General features: G+C 39.6%; 2 protein-coding genes across 4 annotated transcripts in view; one reads left to right on the forward strand and one right to left on the reverse strand.

Moving 5' to 3' along the window:
* Positions 1-8,827, reverse strand: part of LOC134672465 (protein split ends) — a 163,174-nt gene extending 154,347 nt beyond the window's left edge. For all 3 annotated transcript variants that reach the window (XM_063530389.1, XM_063530388.1, XM_063530387.1), the window contains exon 1: positions 8,485-8,827. In XM_063530389.1, coding sequence (XP_063386459.1) covers positions 8,485-8,567 — 83 coding nt within the window. In that variant the 5' untranslated portion in view covers positions 8,568-8,827. The remainder of the gene's footprint in view (positions 1-8,484) is intronic.
* A 3,627-nt stretch (positions 8,828-12,454) lies between these two features.
* On the forward strand, positions 12,455-15,030 carry LOC134672484 (iron-sulfur cluster assembly 2 homolog, mitochondrial). Its single transcript, XM_063530424.1, has 2 exons — positions 12,455-12,802; positions 13,711-15,030. Exons 1-2 carry the CDS (start codon positions 12,555-12,557, stop codon positions 13,886-13,888), a joined length of 426 nt encoding a protein of 141 aa, XP_063386494.1. The 5' UTR covers positions 12,455-12,554; the 3' UTR covers positions 13,889-15,030.
* The last annotated feature ends 4,802 nt before the right edge of the window (positions 15,031-19,832 follow it).

The following is a 19,832-nucleotide window of genomic DNA, read 5'->3' on the forward strand; positions in this document are numbered from 1 at the left end:
ACTTTTTCTACAATAGTCCCAATGCCTGCTGCGACCGGTTCATGGGTGTCTATTGTTGCGCCTGTGAACGGGTTCCAGCAGGCGTTCTACATGACATTAAAGCTCTCCAAGGGGCCTCTACGTGTTGGATCTATATCCCCACGCAAGCCTATCAAAAGACCGGGATTTATAGGCCCGTGAAATCCAAAAGGAGACACAAAATAATAATAATAAAATTCTTTATTGTGCACTACTAAAGAAAAGTACATAATAGAAAAAAAAAGACAGGACTTAAATGAGTAGGTAACAACAGGCGGACTTATCGCTATAAAGCGATATCTTCCAGACAACCTTCAGATAGCGAAACAGTGGCAAGAAGTAAGCTATTGGGCAGTGCAAAACAACAACAGAAAAATAAAATATATGTACCTATATATCCATATGATACGCTTACTTTAAATTATAGACTAAAAACAATGAAACATACACTACTTAAACGACATAAATTATTTAACTGCCAATAATACACTACATAAACTACATAGATACATGCTAAGCATTCAAGCGAGAGAAGTAACGACCAGGTAGCGAAAATATAAAGGGGAATTAACTTATATGAATTAAATGACCAAGACTAAGAAAGAGATAAATAGTGCTCTTTTAGACGTTTTTTAAAAATGGGTAAGGATTGAGCACGCCTTATGTCAATGGGCAAAGCATTCCACATCCGTTCCCATTCCATGATTGTAAATGACTTACATGTCTTTTGTCGTCCTTTAAGCCCTTCATTTGTCTTGATTATTTTTCATATCGTATCTCGTATGGTCAATATGGTCGTAAAGGACATATTTTACTATTGACAATTATTATTTTACTTGCTCTTTATGACCCGCCCTAAAATGATTTTACCATAAGTATATGAAGCGAACAAGGTTGTAAAGGACTTTTCTAATATTTGTATCGTTTACTACCACGAATTAGTTTCTAAACTCTAAATTTAAAACAAGTAACATGGACTTAGCGAAATTAAAAACCTCAGCTCGGTGTTTTTCAGCAACTATCATCCTTTTACTCGCAGTGGAATTTCTTATAGTATATATTATATATATATATATATATATATACATAATTTCTTATATTCTATAACATCGTTGTTTATCGACTAAGCCAATCTGTGTAACAATGTCCTATAAAATCATTCATTAATTCAATTGTTTCATAATCGTTCTAACAGAAAATATTCTGCTCCTCAAAGGAACATATTTTTTTCAATAACTTTTAAAATGTATGAAGTCTTGTATTCAATGTACACCATCATCATTGTAATTGGCGTTGCTTGCCACGCTTTATACATCACAAAATTAGCAATACATTGCGTCTTAAAATAACCTTATAAATTGTACTAAATATCGAATAAAAGTTATTTTTAAAAGTCGCTGATGTGACATTCTCATTCAAAAGGTAGGGACCACTTTGTCCTTTACCATAAAGACGAAATTTGATTGTATCTTTATACAAATAACCTGTCAGAGAGTCCTTATGGCAAGGATAAAGTGGTACCTTTTGATTGCGAACGTCACGAATGTTGGTCAGTATGAGGAGCCTACATTTTATTTTTAAATATACTTACAACATACCTACTTCCACACTATGAAAAGACTTAATATAATAATTATGCCTCCGAATGAAATAAATACACTGTAATGGCTCCTCTACACGATGGGCCAACGCCGGCCACTCCAAGGGAGCAAGTAGGTACTCGCTACCCGCGTAGGTAGCCTTCCCCGCGTACGCCGTTCATGCAAAGTTTTGTTTTGCCAAATAGTAAAAAACCGTTGTTGAAAATGACCCAAATTATGAATGTTGTCTCGATGTGGCATTATAATAATGTAGACGTAAACTTAATAACATGAATTTTTTTTTGTGGCAGATACATGATTTTTATAAGAAAAAAAAAGATTAAAAATAAAAGCTGTGGATGAATTTGACACACATTTGTTTGAATAACATATTATAATATCCTGTGAAGTACAACACTTCACTTACCGACTATAATTTTATTTTAGGCATTTTAGGTTCACTATTAGGTATTTATTAAATGTCATTATACCCGTGGATGAAAATGACACAAAATGCGTGTGTACGTCAGAAGCCACTTTGCTTTTACAGGGAAACAAAGAATTTCATCTCGAATATTCTTTTTACCGAATGCTGTTTAAAAAAAGAAATACCTAAATTTCTACCTAAGCAAATACCTAGGATGACACAAATTATTATTCTTAGGTTTAGTATGTGGTCTGAAAACTATATGTAAAAAATAGGCAACATTAATAATCTTATAACTTCAAAAGTTATTGCTATCGGACTAGCAGCCGGTTTGTCTCGTAGGAGCTGCGTTGCGAGCAAGTCACGCGTACGCGCACGTCACGCACACGTCACGCAAGCGGTGTGTCCTCTCTTATTAGTTTTCATATTCTACAACGCAGCGGGACGCGTACGTGCACGCGCACGTCACGCACACGCATCCGGTGTGGCCTGGCCTTAAAGGCCTGTGCACACCGGCTTGCGCGTGCGTGACGTGCACGTGCGCTAAAATGATGGAGCTACAGACGCACACGTCACGCAAGCGGTGTGCCGTCTCTCATAAGGATCTGTATACTACAACGCCGCACGCGCACGCCTCGCACACCGCCCTTTTAAAAACATGTCGTCATTGTCATTATGCTTAAATGCATAATCCTCAACAAGGTACTGTAAAGGTTTGCAACCTTTACAGCCTTTTTAATCGGTAACTGGTTAGTTATGATATTTAAATTTGGAATATCAGCCCGCTGTCAAAGGGAACGCGGTGCGCATTCGGCATTCGATGGGAGGCAGCTACCTAGAATAGTTGTTGATCATTCATGTAAGGTCTTTAAAAACGTATTAAAAGAGCAATCTAAGAAAGTGTTTCCATTGCCCATGGTGTCCTCCTGCTAGGTCGCCCTCTTTACATGGTGGAGGATGCTATATTAGCGTAAAGTTTCCCCCAGTTTTTCGCGTTTTAGATATCGCGCAAAGAAGAGCGCTAGAAAGAACCCCGACCTCAATTTGCACGCCAAGCGAGTCTACGAAACCAAGGACAAAAGGAATAATCGCCACTACAAGGAGTCATTTCGGGTGATACTTTTCTTGTTATTTAGTTCTCATTATCACCCATTCTGTAGTTTAATTATAAAATAGCTGTGCAAAAATTACGTAAAATGGAGTCGGAAAAATTCAACGGGACGACTGACGTTGAAGATTTCATCATTCAATATAAAATCGTCTCCCAAGTAAAAAAATTCAAAGAGGAGCAAAATAAATATGCCGTAGCAGCCTATCTGAGCGGACCAGCGCTGCAATTTTATAAGGCTAATTTCAACACATTCACATCTTTAGAGGACGTTTTCGAAAAACTAAAAAAGGAATTTCCATCACGCGTCAATTATGCACAGGCATTTTATTATAGAACTCAAGCACAAAACGAAACGCCATTAGATTATTATTATGCCATCGATGCCTTGGCTACTAAAGCTACCGGAATTGATGACGAGGCGTTTGTTAAACATTTTCAACGGAATTTAACGGAAAAATATAAAATGTATTTCGCAACCATACAAATGAAAACAAAAGAAGAATTGCGAAAGGCGATTTGGCAGTACATCGACATTTTCGATGCTAATAAATCTACGCAGCTTAACATACCACTCACTGAAAGTGTTTCACTCTCGCTACCAACCGCTTTCTCTGAGCAAGACACAATGCGTAGCTTTTCTGCGTTAACATTGACGCCATCACCAAATACTGCATCTACGTCGACGTCAACGGCACCAGCAGTTGCGTATAGTACGGCAGCATCAACGCCGATTACTCCAATAACAACGGCAGCGACAGTCGCTACTGAAAACGCGGACCCGAACACTACTCCTGTTCGTAGTACCCAACCTCGTTATGATTTCAGAGATACAACACGGCGAACGCAATATCGCAACCAGTACTACGGCGGCAGAGGGCAATACCGTCGATACGGATACGAACAACCTTCAAGAGGAGGCTCCACTTCACGTCAGCCCAGAAGCAGCGACAGCACCCCAAACGACAACCAGCGACGAGGCACCGGAGCTCCGCGCCGCTGAATGTCTTACGCTCCGAAAAACCCGCAGGCAAATCCAGGCTAACTGGATACACTATTATTAATTTTTATAGTACAGATTTTCTCGCGCTCTTGGACACAGGGGCTGAGACGTCAGTCGTGAGCTTGTCATTAGTCAAGAAATTAGGGTTAAAATATAATAACATTAGTGATATGGTATTAGTCTTAGTAAATAACACCTTCCTAAAGCCACTAGGGACTATAAGAGCGAATATCGTATTTGGAGGCGCCGTTTTTACATATACTTTCCAGGTAGTAGAATTACCACATGACCAGTTCATTTTGGGCAGTGATTTTGGAGAAGATCATATCGCAGACATTAATTACGAAACGGGCCAAGCAATGTTACTAAATAAATTTTCGTCGCCACTATTACGTCGACACGAAGTAGAAGAATTTTTCGCAAGAACGAAAAAAGAAATGCCAAGCATGACAAGGAGAATGTCAGAAAATAAATTTCCTGACAAGAAAACGGATGACATCAACATGTCAGAAATGTCAACAATTCAAGAAAACAAGGATGTACCTACAAGTGAGAATTTGGATTGTCAGATATTACAGCACGCTGAATTATTTAGCCCTGCAGAAGACATTAACTGCATAAAGATTAACGAAGATTTGACGCCAACACAAACACAGCAACTTAAGAGTGTGCTTAATAACTATGAAGATAGATTTGCATATTGTGCATCAAATCTAGGTGCGTACAATGGGTATTTAATTGACATTGAAACTACGGACGAAATCCCGGTACATAAACCACCCTATAGGACGTCAGCGAAACAAAAGGAATTGATTGAAGAACAAGTACAAGAAATGTTGAAAAATGACATTATTTCTATGCCTCAATGTTGGTAACAAGTACGTTCTTAAATTATCAAAGTATGGGGTGTCGATGGGCTGGTTGATCATTCATGTAAGGTCTTTAAAAACGTATTAAAAGAACAATCTAAGAAAGTGTTTCCATTGCCCATGGTGTCCTCCTGCTAGGTCGCCCTCTTTACAGTACCTACAAGATGGACCTCGGCGCGTGTCGCGACTGCAGACGTCGCGGCGACACGACTGGTTTTTATGTATTTATATGAAATATCATTCGAAGTCAGCGACAGCGAAGCGTGCGTCGTGTCGCTCGGCCGCAGATTAGAATTGCCTCTCTCACTCTCTCTTGGAACAAACTGCATAATATAGCGCCACCGTTCTGCAGTTGGGGACGAAATCATAAGGCCTACTGTCCACGAGGCGTAGCTGCATAGACGCTGCACGCATCGCCGTGCAGCATTCATGCAGCCCGGCGTACTGACATTGTCCACGAAGCGTAGCGTAAGCGTATCGTAGCCTGCATTTTCTTTCATTCGTGATGATGTCGTCCAGTGATGAAGAATTTATTTTGGCCTATTATTATCTTCAAAGTCGGCGACGACGCCGTTTATATTGGATACATCCATATGTAGAAAAAAAACATACATTGTAGACTGTTCGTAGCTGCAAGAGAACTATCAGCAAATGACAACGTATTTCATTCATTTTATAGAATGAGTAAAAGGACATTTCCACTATTTGCACAAACTTTGCAGTTCCCGCCATTTTTTCTCACAAATACTCAACGTGCTGTCCGTGCGATGCAGCCCGGCGTATAACACGCAGTACGCCCGGCGGCATGAAGCTTGCATGCAGCGTCGCTGACGCGACGTTGGCGCTCCGTGGACAGTGTTGTGCGGTTTTGTATGTAGGCTGCAAGCAAGCGTACACCAAGCGTACAATGACGAATACGCGTCTATGCAGCTACGCTTCCGTGGACAGTAGGCCTAACACAGCGACATGAAGCGGCGACTTGTCGCGACAACTCTAACTCGTACCTTAAGTCGACTCCACACTCCACAGTTCAAGATTACTTGAACACCCTTCATTTCTCTCACGTTCGACCTTCGCTCCAATATCAAAGGTTCGCCCGTCACCGCGTAGGTATCGAGTGTATCGACCTACACACTGACACATTAGCAGTGATTACAGTCGAGTTCAGAAATATATATTCATTTCGTCACATTATTGCAATGGATTAAGAATTAGCAGCAGCTATACACCACTCTAAAAAGCATTATTGAATTAAGGCCGAACACACCGGCTGAGTGTGCGTAGACGTGCACGTTCGTTAAAATCTTAGAGCCGTGCACGCACACGTCATGCAGGCGATGTGCCGCCTCTCATAAGGATCTTTAATATTACAAATGTGTGATAATTTTTATACACTTTTTATTAGCCAGACAAGACTGATTTCTAGAAATATTTGTAAATTCTTCCAAAATCTCGCGAGTTCCATACCTCTCAGCTGTTTCACTAATTTTGGCGGGGGAAAACGATCGCAGAACGTGCATATTGCGTGCGTATAGGCGGCTAGTACGCTACTAATAAACTTGTACGCACGCTGCCACACACGTTTCGGTGAACTTGTGCAAACGAAAGTTTGGACCTTATTCCAATAGGCATCCACAAAAGGCAAAAGGGGTCCAAAGGCCTGTGCACACCGGCTGCGTGTACGTAGACGTGCACGTGCGCTAAAATGTTGGAGCCACGCACGCATACGTCACGCAAGCGGTGTGGCGTCTCTCATAAGGAACTGTATATTACAACGCGCTCGTGCACGTCTACGCGCACACACCCTGTGTGCACAGGCCTTTAGGGATATGCTCCATGAGTAGGTATGTCTTTCATCAAAAAGCAAAGTCTGCAAGTAGGTACAGTCAGCATAGACATAGATAGTAGCGGTTGAAATGAAACAACACGCCAAAAGTATCTGCAACCCTAGAATACGTTTGCAAATTCAGATAAATCTCTACAGTTCACGATCAAAAGTATATCTCATACAGTCTAGTTAGCCTACATAGGTAGTTGTTATGCTGGATGTTTTTAATTCGGGAATGTTTATAGTGTAAAAATATGTATGCACAAATCATCTCAAAAATAAGTCCCATAGATCTTATGTCAGCGAATTAAGAACTATGGGACATATTCTTGAGTAGTTGTCTACACCCATAGGTATTTTTACACTTGACTGTACAGTCAGCATCAAAAGTAACGGATCAGGTAGGTATGTCTAGGCTCTAGACAGACTTACCTATTTTTTTTAAGTAACAACTTATGAGAATGGTGCATACTTTAGACGCGTAATCTGATGCTGACTGTACCAACATTCCCGAATCAAAAACATCCAGTATAAGAAGTAGTTATGTGGGTGTTTAGTAACTTGATAGAAGTTAAGGCCCATCTTAGGTATAGGTATATTTATACGGATCTCGAGAACGTTCTCCGTTTACTATGGGCAATATTCTCGCACGAGAACATTCCCCATACAAAACAGAGAATGTCTCGAGAACAGCACAACTTTACTGTAAGTATAGGTACACTAGCCCGTAGAACGTATCTTTATTGTAGGAACGTAACATTCTTATACAAATACTTGAAGTCTAGATCCCTGAACAGTGGCAGAGGGTTAAAAACAAGAAAATAATGTAAAAAATAGAATGTTTCTTACAATTCACTGCATTCTGAATATTCTGATATAAATATCAGTTAAACAAACGTAGAAAACTTGTTGACTGGCAATGCCACGCCACGCCCAATAAAAGTGTATAAAAAGTTGAACAAGGCAATATTCTACGCCAGAATTACATCTATTAGGTACCTATGAGAATGTAAAGCTGTAAATAATAAATGTAAACAACATGATATAGCACGTGATAAATGGGTAAGCACCTGTTTGTAAATAGCAAATTAGCAGCAATATAAAAATAATTACGGTTTAGACTGATATATCGAGCTAATGCACTGTGCTGTGGTTCGTAACGATTCGTCAGATTACCACCCGCTTGTACCAGTTGTACTCTATTTACCTCCAAAAAAAGCTATACAAAAAATAATAATAACCCATGATCATTACAATTGCAGGATGCAGGCATGGGTATTTCCCCCCTGTTAATGCATTTAAACTTTAGTTAACGCTGGCCTTTTGTTCGTTTAAACAGGGGCCCCGTGAGTCTATTATGAGGGCAGACGTTTAGCTCAATCAAGTGAATTCATTAGATTACAAAATGTAACCAATGATCAGATGATCTCACACATTTTTCTTTAGATTCTTGTGCACGAGATGCGTGTTATGTTGTAGACCTTCAGGCAGAGCCAGATGTTCAGATGTAATGTAAACAAATAATGCTAACAATCCATTTAAGCATAAATCCTTTATATGATGAAATACGGGCTTAAACAGAGTATGAGTCAGAAAATACCCAGTTGTAAACAAATTCAGCAGTAAAATTTACAAAAAAAACATAAATTACCGTTTGAAGTGCTCCCTTATTCGATCCTCGCGAATGTTATCGGGTAAATTTCCAACCCACAGGTGCCGAGTCTCTCTAACCATCTTGCTTCGAACTCCACATTAGGAATCATTCACCCGTTCGCGTCACTACGTGGCAAAAATCAATTTTGCACACCACGGTGCCTCACACATTTTGATTCACTTCAACTACACCATATAAAATCTTTCGAACACATAAGTTGCACTTGACCAAACAACACTATCTTTCACTTTACGACATTCGATAATCTCACCACAGAATCCACTTCACGTAAACACACCACGTAATAGATGCGAGCGTACTCGTCGCAGCTCTCGAATTGACAGTGAGCTGAGCCTCGACGCGAGTTTGCCGATAAGCTCCGCCTTCTGACCGCTGCCGCGCAAAGTAGAGTGGGGTGACCAACTACTAAACAACAAAAAACGCCACATTCTTTCGAAAATAGTTATACAAATAACAAAATTTTTGAATCATATTATCACTATTGTCAATAAATTTGTATTCTTTCTTTAGAATATCTACATTTAAGTGAATTTCAATGGTTTTTCCATTTTATTGAACGTGGAAAGTGCTAAAATTAAAAATTTTATTGAATGTATTTTAAGCAAATTTAGTTGCCTGGGTATAAAACATAGTTTGAAACACACTAAAAAGCTATTCTAGGGATCTAGCTTTCATAAATGTTTGATATTTTTCATAGCAAAAGTATCAATACAAAGGATCGCTGGCCAGCTAACCCAGCGTGTCTCCTTTCTCTTTCTACATTATGTCGCTTTGACTCGCTCTAACTCGTTGAACAGCTATGTGAGTGTTGCTACTCAAGAAATGTTTACCAAAATTAGAGAAAATATACGGATAGTGACGACATAGTGTTTTAAGAATAAATATAATTATGTGGTTAGATAGAAACGATTTTGATAGCACACGCAGTGCAAGTGTTATTTTAAACGTCAAACTTCTATGCAATTATGACGTATGTTATGAACTTATGACGTATACACACTCAACACCTAACACTTGCAATGCGTAGGTAGGTATGGGTATGGCGTATGCTTACAAATCGTTGCAGACTTTACTCGGCCTAACATATCGAATCATGTTTAGTCGTTTAAGTTCAAATTCCTGGAATATATCTTGCCATTTTTGATTTTGGAATTTAAACATCATGATCAAGAAACGTGCTTTAATTTCGTTTAACGAGACAGATCAGGTCAATGCGGCTTTCGGTCATAGAGACTAGAATAGGGGCGGGGCGTCATAGTTGGGGCAAGTGTTAAGTATGCGGTTAACTATGCGGTGCGATAGTGTGTTAGCTACTTTATTTTAAACGTCAAACTTCTGTGAATTTTCTTTTTTTGGTCCGAATCGGTCAAATGTGGCTATTTCCGTCCTAGGGACTATTCCGTCCGCGAGCGTATATTTCTTTTCACCACACCAGCTCGGAAAGGCTTACTTTGCACTTCAAACACTGATAGCAAAGTTGCATTTTATTCACATGTGAGGCAAAGTAACCAAATGCAATTTTGAGTTGTTTTCCTATGTTTGCTGGTAGCACTGACTTTTAAATGATGATTTTGGATGATAAATATTTAATAACATTCATTTTGATTTAATTTGGATTGATTTTGTTTGATATTTTACATTTAATATTTGCTTCGGGTTGGTGTGGTGAAAAATTTTGTGTTTCACTCGGGGCAAATTTTGTTTAACCCTCGTGCTTTGAAACCCTCGCAACGCTCAAGATTCCATTTTTCAATTTTGGAATCTTTCGGTTGCTCGGCTATCAATATTAGCACGAGCGGTTAAACAATAACTTTGCCACCTTGTAAAAATATTGATTTTCAATCATATGAAAATAACCATTTCCTTTTGATCGCTAAAACCAATTTTTTTTTTAATTATCGATATCGATAAAATATCTAACAGTATCGATATCGATAAAAATGTCATGTCAAAACATCCCTTTTTGTTGCTCATGTTGGCAGCAATGCCGTCCACAGCTGTTGTCATCAAGCTGTCATAATTTCTGTCCTATTGGTACAGGAGGATTCTAGTGCACGTTCCATACTACTCAGAATATCAAGTCAATATATGGAACTCCCGTCTCTTAAAACGTAGTGGTTATATGTATTCTCTTGGGCTGAAACTAAAAGCAATCGCTGCTTTGTCTATTATCAATGTTGCTCGTTGAATTTTCTGATATGTACCTCGTTAGGGTTTCCGCGATCGAGATTTTCACTAGATGGCAGCACCGTGGCGAGAGGTCTTTCTGACAGCTGCTGTCAAAACCCACCAATAAAAAAAACTTGCTTAAACATGATTGGTGGATTATGACCGCTAGATTGCGCTAGACCTCTCGCCACGGTGCTGTCATCAGATGACGCCTATCATGAATAGTGACACAAAACAAAATGAAATGCCATTCGACTAAAAATCTTACCAGTAAGAGATAGAATATTAAATGCAATAGCATTTCATTTGTTGTTGTGTTCATGATAAGCAACGATCTAGTGAAAAACTCGATCGCGGAAACCCTCATTCACGCACGTTCTTGATATCGTGATCTTTTGTTCGCTAACTTAGTAGAGCCAAAGCAAATACTATACAAAAAAACCTCTATACAATTAAATATGTGTCACAACATTGGGTTCACTACATCAATGGTTTCAGGACTTTCAGCACAAATCTTCAAAAGGTCGCCGAAGACACCATAACATAAGTACATACCTACTTATACCGGGTGTGGCCTGTAACACGAGCAAATAATTAAAACATAGATTGTACTCCTCAAACGGTGACACTTTTGTTCAACAACTTTTAATAATTATGAAGTATTTAAACTCCCTATTTTTCATAGGTACAAAATAAATATTATCTTCAATGGACGCCATCGCCACGCCATTTCATTGTGATTGACTTTGCTTGTCACGACTTAATCATAACAAAATTCGCAATACATTGCGTCTTAGAATAAACTTTAATGTGTATTAAAAAATAAATCAAACCACAAGTTATTTTTAAAAGTCGCTGAACTAATGTTGGTCAGTATGAGGAGTACAGCTCACAGTTAAATTTTTTGCTCATATTACAGGCCACACCCGGTATAATCATACTTAAACTTTTACCTTTTTGTTAAGTTTCCCTTTACGCAACAAAGCGGGTTCTTTAAAAAAATAAGTTCATATGAGCTTTATTTATTTATTTAAACTTTATTGCACAAAATATATACAACAATGTACAAATGGCGGACTTAATGCCAAATGGCATTCTCTACCAGTCAATCATAAGACCAAACAGAGATATCTACAATCTTTCTATCATTCATTCCTTGGCAGCTTGGGTATGGGTACTTACTTATTTAATTCAAACCCTTTTTTTGACTGAGCGTTACCGAAGGTCTCCGTTTCAGAGGGCCGAATTGCGACGTGTTGCGAATTTACAAGTGCGACAGAGAGGCAACACCACGGCAACACGTCGAACTTGGTTCGCGGACTTCGCGGTAGGCCCTCATCTTAAGCCTCCTCCACACTCGTGCGCGAATCGCGGCGCGCAGCCGCGAACGCGATTCACGCGCATAGTCTGGAGGGGGCTTTAGGCAAAAATACTTTTGTACGAGTACGAGTATGTCCGGATTAGTGAGTATTATATTCTTTGGTCCGGATGTTCTCCTCTACAGAGGGCTTACCGCTAACCATGTTCGACATGTTGCCTCCCTGTCACACTTACGTACGAATTTACAAGTGCGACACAGGGGCAACACCTCGAACTTGGTTCGCGGTAGGCCCTCAGGTCGCAATTAGCCATTCAGGAAAATTAACTTTTGTAATTAAGCTTTTTTGGTAACTTGTGACAGCGTTTTTTTAAGTAGGTCAAACATCCCCGTTAAAAGTTGTCAATGTCACTGTCAGTGTCAACTGTGACGTTTGACATACGTTTGACGTTCAACCAAAGTGAATATTTTGGTTTTCGGTTTTCAGATTGACTAAATTCTTTATGCAATTGAAAATCTAAATTTTTATGCAAATAAATATCAAAAAATAATAAGGAAAATGCTTCGGAGGACGAGGCCATTGCTGTGTGCGATTCGCGCTCAACGTAATAATGTGTATTGTTTACGCAACATCGAGACATCGCCTGCGCCACAAGAGGGTATTGTGATCAGTGAAAGCTGCGTCCAAAAATTAAAACAGCTTTGTGATGATGAGAAGAGCTTCTTAAGAGTGTGCGTAGAAAGCGGAGGCTGCTCGGGATTCCAGTACAAATTTGATTTGGACACTAAACTTCAAGATGATGACAGGTTTGTTTAATTTTATATTACGAGCACTAGAATCTGTGTCTGTTTGGAAAGAGTCGTGGAATGTATGGGGCACAGACTCTATACCCTGTGCAATCACTAGAAGTTAGACCAAAAAATGTCTGCAGCTATTTTGATAGCTACGCAGTGCAAGTGTTATTTATACGTCGTAATTTCATGAAGTTGGACGTATCAAAATCGCTGCAGACTTTTCTTGTTCTAATTTATATGTTGTGTTCTTGAGTTTGTCAGCTAAACAAACACATAATACCTATTACACAGATTGACTTTAAATTGTAGACTTCTAGACATAAGCTTGTATTAAATTAGAATATGGCCTAGCACAAGTGTCTGGTCACTTGCAGTTAGGCTATTCAGGGAAGCTGTTACTTGATTGGTGTAAGGCAGCGGTTGGCAACAGGCGGCCCTTGGCTGCTAAAGGGTTGCCGACTGCTGTTGTAAGGGATAGTGATTATTTTTCTTACAGCATATTAAATTACTTGTTTATTAGGGTTCCGTACCCAAAGGGTAAAACGGGACCCTATTACTAAGACTTCGCTGTCCGTCCGTCCGTCTGTCACCAGGCTGTATCTCACGAACCGTGATAGCTACACAGTTGAAATTTTCACAGATGACGTATTTCTGTTGCCGCTATAACAGCAAATACTAAAAACAGAATAAAATAAAGATTTAAGTGGGGCTCCCATACAACAAACGTGATTTTTGACCAAAGTTAAGCAACGTCGGGCGGGGTCAGTACTTGGATGGGTGACCGTTTTCTTTTTGCATTTTTTCCGTTTTTTTTTTTGCTTTATGGTACGGAACCCTTCGTGCGCGAGTCCGACTCGCACTTGCCCGGTTTTTTTTGTTTCTTTTTTTATTAATGAAAAATATATTTTTTATTGTTGCAGAGTATTCGAGAAAGATGGAGTCAAGGTAGTAATAGATGATACTTCACTTGAATACATCAAGGGATCCACAATTGACTATCACACTGAACTAATCCGAGCAGCATTTAGAGTGGTTCAGAATCCTAACGCTGATTTGGGCTGCTCATGCGGGGCAAGTTTTTCAATCAAAATCGACTAAAGGTAAATAAAATTAAAAAAAAAAGAAAGGTGGTAAAGATTAGAATAAGTAGGCAACATTTGTAAATTAAATATTTTATATACTCAATACAAACACTATAATAGCAAAGAGATATTGTTATTTTGTTAATAGACCATAAACAGTGGTAGTGGCTTAGAAAAGCCTTTGTACAGTCGACGTCAAAGAGATCTTTACGACTAACGTTACAAAAAATTATTTACACGACTTTATTGTCATAGCATTTAGGTCGTGTAAACATTTTTTTGTTACTTTGGCTGTAAATTTCTCTTTGACGTCGACTGTACATCACACTAATCATTGCGGATATATTTGATTACCACCTGCCACATATTCTCGGTATCATCATTAGCAGGCAGCCCATCTGCTGTTGATTGCTGTTGACTTTCACTAAAAGCAATCACTGCTTTGTGGATGAAATGTCCCTATGACGGATTTGGCCGCATTGATTGTAGGTATTTGGTATATTTTACTTCATCTTCAAAAATTGTTCCAATTTGGGTTATATGTGTCGCTTAACTTCAAACTGGGGTAAATCCATTGGACCCTCTCAGCAAATATCTACCCTATTACGTTTTCTTAATACCAAAATCGCATAATCTGACAGATGGATTTACCCGAGTTTGAAGTTAAGCGACTCATATTTTCTTTATGTTGTTTTCCTGAATAATTATGCCAAAAAAAATCTTCAATATCTCTTCTTCTCTGTTTGTCTCCAGTCTGTTAAAGCAATGCAATTCATACACTCGTCTATTTAAGACATAAGCATCTCAAATGAAAGGACTTTCACATCTTACTAACAGTTTTGACAGAAATATTTAATGCATTCAGCTTGAATTCAAAATAATAGGATAGATTCACGCAAAATAGGCGCAGGACGTCGAGTTGCGAAAAATCGCCAGTACTACAATACAATACAATAGATTTTCTGCAATTTTATATGTATGCTAATTAAAAAAATAGAGAAACATAAATGTAAATATGTAGTTTATAGTGTAACAATTGCAAAAAAAACAATGTAGACATTTAGTTTAATTTATTTACGTTTTCTGTGATATAACAATAAAGAATTTACAGCAGTATAAGCAAGTCTGCTTTTAATTTTAACAGTTATGATTTACTGTGTTACTTAATTTCCTACATTGTAATTAAGGGGCTAGGCTTGCAAATTTGGTTATTCATAAATTTTATAATTTTATTAGTCCACTATAACCAACAGTTTCAAAAATATCATTGTGGCCTATTTAATCGATTGAAAATATGGAAAACTTGTAAACGCAATTGTAGGTAGGCATAGGCATAGAAGATTATATTACCTATTATACATAGAAGTATAACTGAAAAAAAATGATGAAAATTCAAATTTCAGACTTATAACCTTTTAAGTCATCCCAATATTACATACTTAAATAGTGGCTGCCACAATAATCATTATAAGAGCGAATTGCTAAAAATTACGTTTTTTTTTAATTCACTCATAATAGATAGTTAGATGGCAGTTTCCAGGGTTAAATATGAAAGTCATGAAATAAGAACTCTGCTCTAAATATGAAACTTTATTAATAAAAAAATAATCATAATCATAATCATAATCATTTTATTCGTAAAGCTAATTTACATGTCAGTCTGGATACAAATTTAAAAATATACGGAAAATAAATAATCCTTACATAGTAAGCATAATCCGATTAAATATCAATTTGTAAATGTAATTCTATAAAGCTAGAACATACAAAATAAAAAAGTCAATTATATAAATCTAATAATAAAAAATGTCAACACTTTCAATAGAAAGTAATCAAAGTAATTTTTACAATAATTATTGCTTGGTCATTATGAACTCGTCATAACTGTAGAACGGGCGCTCAATAAGCCAACTTTTTAGGCGGTGCTTAAAGGTGCTTACACTTGGGGCCTCAGTTATATTTTTTGGTAGATGGTTATATACCGTGGGACCCGTCACGTGTGTCAATTTCGAGGACTTGGCAAGCCTGCGGTTGATAGCGATGAGCTTATCTGCATTTCGAGTATTCCGCCCATGTACCATGCCATTTGTTTTATACATGTGAATATTTTCACGCACATAAACTGCTATTTGCATAATTACAATAGCAGGTAGCGTAAGTATGCCTAACTCTTGAAAAAGGTGTTTAGCTGGTGTATCAATTGGTACTCGTGCAAGGATTCTAATGGCGCGCTTTTGCAGGCGGAAGGCTCTTTCCCACTCGGAACAGCGACCCCAGAGTTCAGCCCCATATTGCAACAGAGAGTGGACGGTAGCGAAGTAACATGTACGGGCAACCTCTGGAGTCACTGTCCTAGCAACTCGGCTTAGAGCGAAGCAGGCACTAGCTATTCTGCTGCACAACTTGTCGACGTGCCTATCCCATTTCAAACCCGAGTCAATTTCAAACCCCAGAAAGGTTGTGGTGATGGTTTGGTCGAGCAGTATTCCATCGATCTGAACAGGGATTGGTGACATAGGGCGGCCCGCTAAATTGAAGTGAATGTAGTGAGTCTTTTTTAGGTTCAGAGCGAGGCCGTTTGTTTTGAACCATAGAGAGAGCTGCGCTGCTGTTTCGTTTAATGCCTGACGGACGCCATCTATGGTTGTAGCTGTTACAATAGCGGCAACATCATCAGCATACATAAGGACGTCACCCGTTTTTATAGCGTCCGGCAGGTCGTTTAGAAGCAGTGAGAAGAGGAGGTTCGATACAGACGATCCCTGCGCAACGCCCATCTGTGCTCCGGATGGATCTGATCTCGCCCTCCCACCATCACCGACAACGACTTGCGATCTATTTTGCAGTAGGCTCTTAAATAGAGATAAGACAGTGCCCTGGATGCCATAATACTGTAGCTTGCCCTCGAGCACAGCGTGGTCGGCGACATCAAACGCCTTTGAGAGATCGCAGCACAAGACGGCCACTTGCATATGATGCTCTCTGGCGGCCATGATGCGCCGAACCAGCTCGCGGGTCAGGGACGTTGTGGATCGGCCCGCGCGGTACGCATACTGCCTATCCGATAAACTACCGGTGGAGATTAAAAAGCTAGTGAGACGTGAACTTAGGCCATTTTCAAAGACTTTGGCTATCGCTGGTATGATTGAGACTGGTCTATATGCGTCTATATCGCCTCTACTACCCTTACCTTTAAAAATAGGGGCCACTTTGCTAATTTTTAAAGATTCTGGGTAAATGCCTTCATTTATACAGCGCCCAAAAAGCTCCGCCATAGCAGATGACAAGGGAATCGGTGCTAGTCTCAGTAGCATCATGCTTATACCGTATACATCTTTGGAGGCTTTCGGAGGAATGTGGGAAGTTACCAAGCGATATACCTCATCCGCTGTAAAGGGGCGGAGAACGAGTAGGTAATTCGAGGCAGGCCGAGCATCGCGCAGCGCGCGTAGGGCGCCGGCGACGTCAGCGCGCGGCGCCCCGCACGCTGCTGCAGCGCTCAGAAACCTGCAATTCATCGCATCGACTACCTGTTTTTTGTTGTCGAACATTGACCCATCATCTTTGCGAATCACATCTGTAACATCTAATGTCGGGCTGTTATACTTTCCACGTTCTTTATTTATCACACTCCACATCGCTTTAGCTGTGTTTGTACTAAATTTAATTATGTTATTATGGTGACTAGATTTGCAACTCTTAACTATCTTATCATAGTGACATTTCATGTCAAATATAATATTATTCAGCAATTCATTATTTGGAAGTCTATTTCTAAACTCTAAAATGTCAAAAAATAAGGCTTTATATAGTTTCACTTCTGTGGTAATCCAGGAGGAGTCAGGCTTTATACTTGTCTTTCTTTTTCGCAAAGGAAAGCAAATATCAAACTTACTGACTATAATGTTTATAATGGAGAGCGCAAGTTTTTTTGCATCACTATTTTTTATAAGTATCTCGTTCCAATCTACACTATTTATAGCTGCGGTAAAGTTAGCTTGATTTAAATCGGAGAAGGATCTGACATATGTATTAGAGTTGTTAACAATACATTTATCCGGTAATTGTACTTCTCCTTTAATCGCGAGGTGGTCACTGAGGTTAGTGGTTACAGGCATAACGGTGACCGAACCTATCGGCAAATTTAAATACAAATGGTCAAGGCAGGTCGACGTCGTGGGTGTGATACGAGTAGGAAAGTCCACCACGTTCGTTAGTCCGTGAGAGCGAAGTATGTCAGACCATTTTTTCAAATCTGTACTAGCTTCACCCAAACAGTTTATATTGAAGTCTCCTACGATTATACAATGCAGGTCGAGTTCATTTATCTTATTGAGCACCCGTCCAAATGCAATTAGGAAGTCATTTACACTAATTAAATTGGTTCTATATATACATAGTATCGTTAATTCATAATCAATCAGATCTATAGCAGAAATTTCACAGTCCCGTTCTATCGATAATTTCACTAACTCCATATTCTCAACGCATTTAATACTATCTCGCGCGTATAAACACGATCCACCGTGCAACACATTAATCCTACAAAAACAAGAAACTAATTTGTAGCCGTCTATCTGTACACATTTCAACTTTGCAATTGGGAGCCAGTGTTCCGTGATCGCAAGGATGTCACACTTAATTTCATCTTGTAATAACACTTCCAGGCGAAGGGTTTTATGCTCCAGTGCAGCAATATTTTGGTGGCATACTGTAATCGTTTGGCGCATCTTTTGTTTACGGCTGCTCGACGCGACTGGCGACCGGGTCAGGTGTGCGCCCGCGCCGGCTGCGATCGGGTGGGGTGCCAGTGCCGGCGGGCCGCGCGTCCCGCGCTCCGCCAGTTCGTCTCCGAAACCACTCGGATATTTTTACACCAGGTGGCCACGACATTGGGGTATATATTTTCTCCTGCAAGTGCTCAGGAAAGCCAATAATAAAGGCTGCATGTTTGTCAGTCTGAATATGTCGTTTTTCAACTGTGATTTCATTACTTGCTAACCGTCCACTCAGGTACTTTAGTACGTTTTGGGTAGTCGTTTCTGGCTTAAATAACCACGCTTGTACGTATTTTTGACGCTCCACTGTTTGAAGGTCGACGTCTTGTTTTCCCGCTCCGATGATAATCGGTCGAGGTTTAGTAATACGTTTATACGTAACCTTTTCCCATTTATTGGGGTTGGTGTCATCCTCATTACAGTCATTAGGAGTTGTATTCACTGAAGCCTGATTCGGAGTCTGCGATGTCATGTGCATGTTGCGCTTTGCCGGTTCCTTAGATAACGCGACGCTCGACTCAGTGTTTGTCCGGCTTTCCTCGGGTGTAAACGGTTTTATTTCTCCGCGATCAGATCGATCTGGGTCAACAGATGCCATATTTGCTAGAGATTGAGTTGGACCCGCTGATACTGGGGCCCCACCGCATTGTATGGTCTCCTTAACTACAAGGTGCGGATTTGTCTCCGTTCGGCTTACCTCGGGCGTTATCGGTGACGTTCCGACGACAGAAGTTAACGATCTGCTAGCGGTGCTTGCGCTTGATTTTTTCACATTGTTAACTGCCGCTGCCGCGACCGCTCTTAAGCGCGCTTGTCGTATTGGGCGCTGCAGCGCTGCTGGAGGTGATGCGACAGAAATTGACTTACGGGCCTTCGTTGTGTTACCCTCCAAGTGAGTTTTAAGTCGATTTAACACTTCACTTTGATCCGTAATTATGAGATTTTGCTCATTTATCTTTGTCTCGAGCGCACTTATTTTATCACTCAATAACGTTATCGTTTTATGTAGCTCGCGAACAGCACTTTGAAGCTCTTTTTGCGGCATCGTAACTATTTTAATTTGAACAATTCGCTAGGGAGCAGTGTTGCGTCTAGGGCTGTGAAATACCCACTATACATTATTATAGCCACTTATAACCTATTATACCCACTATACAATATTATATTCTATTACCTATACAT

Source organism: Cydia fagiglandana, chromosome 17, assembly GCF_963556715.1.
Source record: "Cydia fagiglandana chromosome 17, ilCydFagi1.1, whole genome shotgun sequence".
In the NCBI taxonomy this organism is placed as follows: domain Eukaryota; kingdom Metazoa; phylum Arthropoda; class Insecta; order Lepidoptera; family Tortricidae; genus Cydia; species Cydia fagiglandana.

What these genes read in the sequence shown, in the direction of transcription:
- LOC134672484 (XM_063530424.1), top strand. Translation starts at nt 12,555, where the DNA reads ATGCTTCGGAGGACGAGGCCATTGCTGTGTGCGATTCGCGCTCAACGT. An exon ending in AAACTTCAAGATGATGACAG is followed by an intron (nt 12,803 to 13,710) that starts GTTTGTTTAATT and finishes TTATTGTTGCAG; the next exon opens with AGTATTCGAGAAAGATGGAG.